The sequence below is a fragment of the Coregonus lavaretus genome, assembly GCF_964263955.1.
Source record: "Coregonus lavaretus genome assembly, contig: HAP1_SCAFFOLD_528, whole genome shotgun sequence".
In the NCBI taxonomy this organism is placed as follows: Eukaryota; Metazoa; Chordata; class Actinopteri; order Salmoniformes; family Salmonidae; genus Coregonus; species Coregonus lavaretus.
This window is the reverse complement of record NW_028158324.1, coordinates 251,396-254,060: the sequence shown is the minus strand read 5'-3', so window position 1 is coordinate 254,060 and position 2,665 is coordinate 251,396. Positions and strand designations below refer to the sequence as shown.

Genomic DNA, 2,665 nt, shown 5'->3' with positions numbered 1-2,665 from the left:
CCGATATAGGCGAACAGAAAACACAAGTGAAAGAGCATTTGGCCAGCCCAGAGAAGCCGAGCTGGGTGGCTTGAGTCTACATGGTTCTCATGTCGCGTTTAAGGCCAGCCCCCTGCTCAGTGTGGAGCTTCAATAGCGCAGAACAGCATCTACAGGAAACTACTCCTCGCAGACCGTGTGTGTGTGTGTACCGGACCAAACGACAGACAGACATGGCAGAAGTCGCACCAGCACCCGCCGCCGCCGCACCGGCCAAGGCACCCAAGAAGAAGGCAGCAGCCAAGGCCAAGAAAGCGGGACCCAGCGTAGGCGAGCTCATCGTCAAGGCTGTGACCGCTTCCAAGGAGAGGAGCGGCGTGTCCCTGGCCGCGCTCAAGAAGACGCTGGCGGCAGGCGGCTACGACGTGGAGAAGAACAACTCCCGCGTCAAGATCGCAGTCAAGAGCCTCGTCACCAAGGGCACCCTGGTCCAGACCAAGGGCACCGGTGCATCCGGCTCCTTCAAGCTCAACAAGAAAGCCGTCGAGGCGAAGAAGCCCGCCAAGAAAGCCGCAGTCCCCAAAGTAAAGAAGGTGGCCGCCAAGAAGCCAGCCGCGGCTAAGAAGCCCAAGAAGGTAGCAGCCAAGAAGGCCGTCACCGCAAAGAAGTCCCCCAAGAAGGCCAAGAAGCCCGCTACACCCAAAAAGGCCGCCAAGAGCCCCAAGAAGGTGAAGAAGCCCGCCGCAGTGGCCAAGAAGGCAGCCAAGAGCCCCAAGAAGGCTACAAAGGCAGCCAAGCCCAAAGCCGCCAAGCCCAAGGCAGCCAAGGCCAAGAAGGCAGCCCCCAAGAAGAAGTAAACCTATTACAAACAGTGTTCTACTCGACACATGTTGTACCACAAAAGGCTCTTTTAAGAGCCACCCACCTCTTTCCATAGAAAGCGCATTGATTTCCATGTACTACCTGTCGTGAAAAAGAAATTACGCACACTAGGCTACTTTTACGCACACAACATTGTCCCACTCTGGGTGTGTGCGAAGGGAGAGGCATATAATAGAGGGCCAAAATGGCTTAGAAATTCGACCTCACGAGTGCACCCTCACCAGCCATTTTTATATATGAGCCACTGGGCTATTCCCGTTCAGAGGCAGGCTGCTGTGATGTGTTACAAGTGCCATGTAACAACAATAACAATACTATAGTGGCTTCGTTCTATATCGTGGAGCTCCGCCCCATAGGGGAGCTCTGCTCCTAGTGGTTTACCCTCTGCCCTAAGGCAGAAACAGCCTGAAGCAAAATTATGCACACACCTACAGCCAATAGGAGTACAGGTGTCCCTATATAAGGAACCCCGTTCCCTCAATCTGCCTCCCATTATCTTCAGCGACTGGACTAGAATTGAAGAAGCCATAGAAGACTCAGGAAGATCTCGTCGTTGATATCCAGCCATCAACGTCTTCCTACAATGAGCACACCAAGCTTATCCAAGGTAAGCATTTAACAAAAGCTCTTTTCAGAGCTCAATGTCGCTGTTCCCCTTGGCGGCTGTCGACCCCCCCCGACACTGTTTCGTGGGTTGAGAGGCACAGCACGCCAGGGACAGCTTCATCAATCCCCCACTATGCGCCAGCTGCGCCCTCCTTTTTTGAAGGAGTGGAAGCAGCATTGGACATTTTTAGGGAGGATATTCCTCTTGAGGATGTGCTATCAGTGTTAGTCTCAGCTGAGGCATCATCTGAGGGCACTGACTCAGGAGATGACAGGGCTATTGGGGAAGAAATGAATATTCTATTGGAACAATTCATTACACTGACCCAGATGTTTAACACCCCTTTTCCTTCGGGAAATTGTGAGGTCATTACATCCCTGGATGATGACGCCACAGCCTCTCTGTGCCTGAATTCTCAGGTCTCATTGAGTGGGCTGCTAAACAGTGGGAGATTAAGCTGCCCCCTATTCCCTCCAACCCGGAAGTGGATATGAGGAAGGGCGGCCGTTACTCTCGCTACAACTTGGCGTCAGACGGCGTTCTCCAGCAGCAAGGGAGCGGGCCTCGCCCCCCACTGCAGCGCCAGAGGTGCCGGCGAGAGAGGTCATTAAAGCGTCATCCTGGCATCACCCGAAGGGCGGCCAGAAGAGACGCCGTTTATGACAGGCGAGGGGGAGAGAACGGAAGACGGCACAGCGCCTGCTGTGACCGATCCCACTGTCCCCCCCCACTCTACCGTTGAGTGTATGGAGGAGAATGTTTTTTGTTGATGTGTGTAATAAAGAGTTGGCTCTACTTGACACTGTCAAGAAAGAGCCCCTTTTCCATAATACATCCGAGAGCGTTCGACCTTCCTCACTCTCGCTCTCTCTCTTACCACTATGAGTGCAGCTCAGCCCACCATGGTGCGTTGCTGAATGCACACATAAGGCAGGTATATAAAAGGTATTAAGTGTACCTTATAGGACCTCACTTTACAGACTCCTAGGAGTGCCGTAGTGAGTGTCTCACATAGCAGGCTGCAGTCTCAGCCAGATAATGGCATGATGACGCGACCGCTATCCGGGACGGCGCTCTGTCTCAGGCTAACGCCTCAGTCAGTGCAGTTCAGACCCGTGCTGCGTTCACGGAGGGCCTGATTACTACGGTTACGGGCGTAACCACGTATCGGCGCCCCCGTTTCTCTCAGAACGCGCT

At 53.8% G+C, this 2,665-nt stretch overlaps 1 protein-coding gene across 1 annotated transcript; it reads left to right on the top strand.

Moving 5' to 3' along the window:
- Positions 1-212: 212 nt before the first annotated feature.
- On the top strand, positions 213-836 carry LOC311124129 (histone H1-like; the record flags this gene model as incomplete). Its single annotated transcript, XM_084198337.1, has 1 exon — positions 213-836. One exon carries the CDS (start codon positions 213-215, stop codon positions 834-836), a length of 624 nt encoding a protein of 207 aa, XP_084054463.1.
- Between the last annotated feature and the right edge of the window lie 1,829 nt (positions 837-2,665).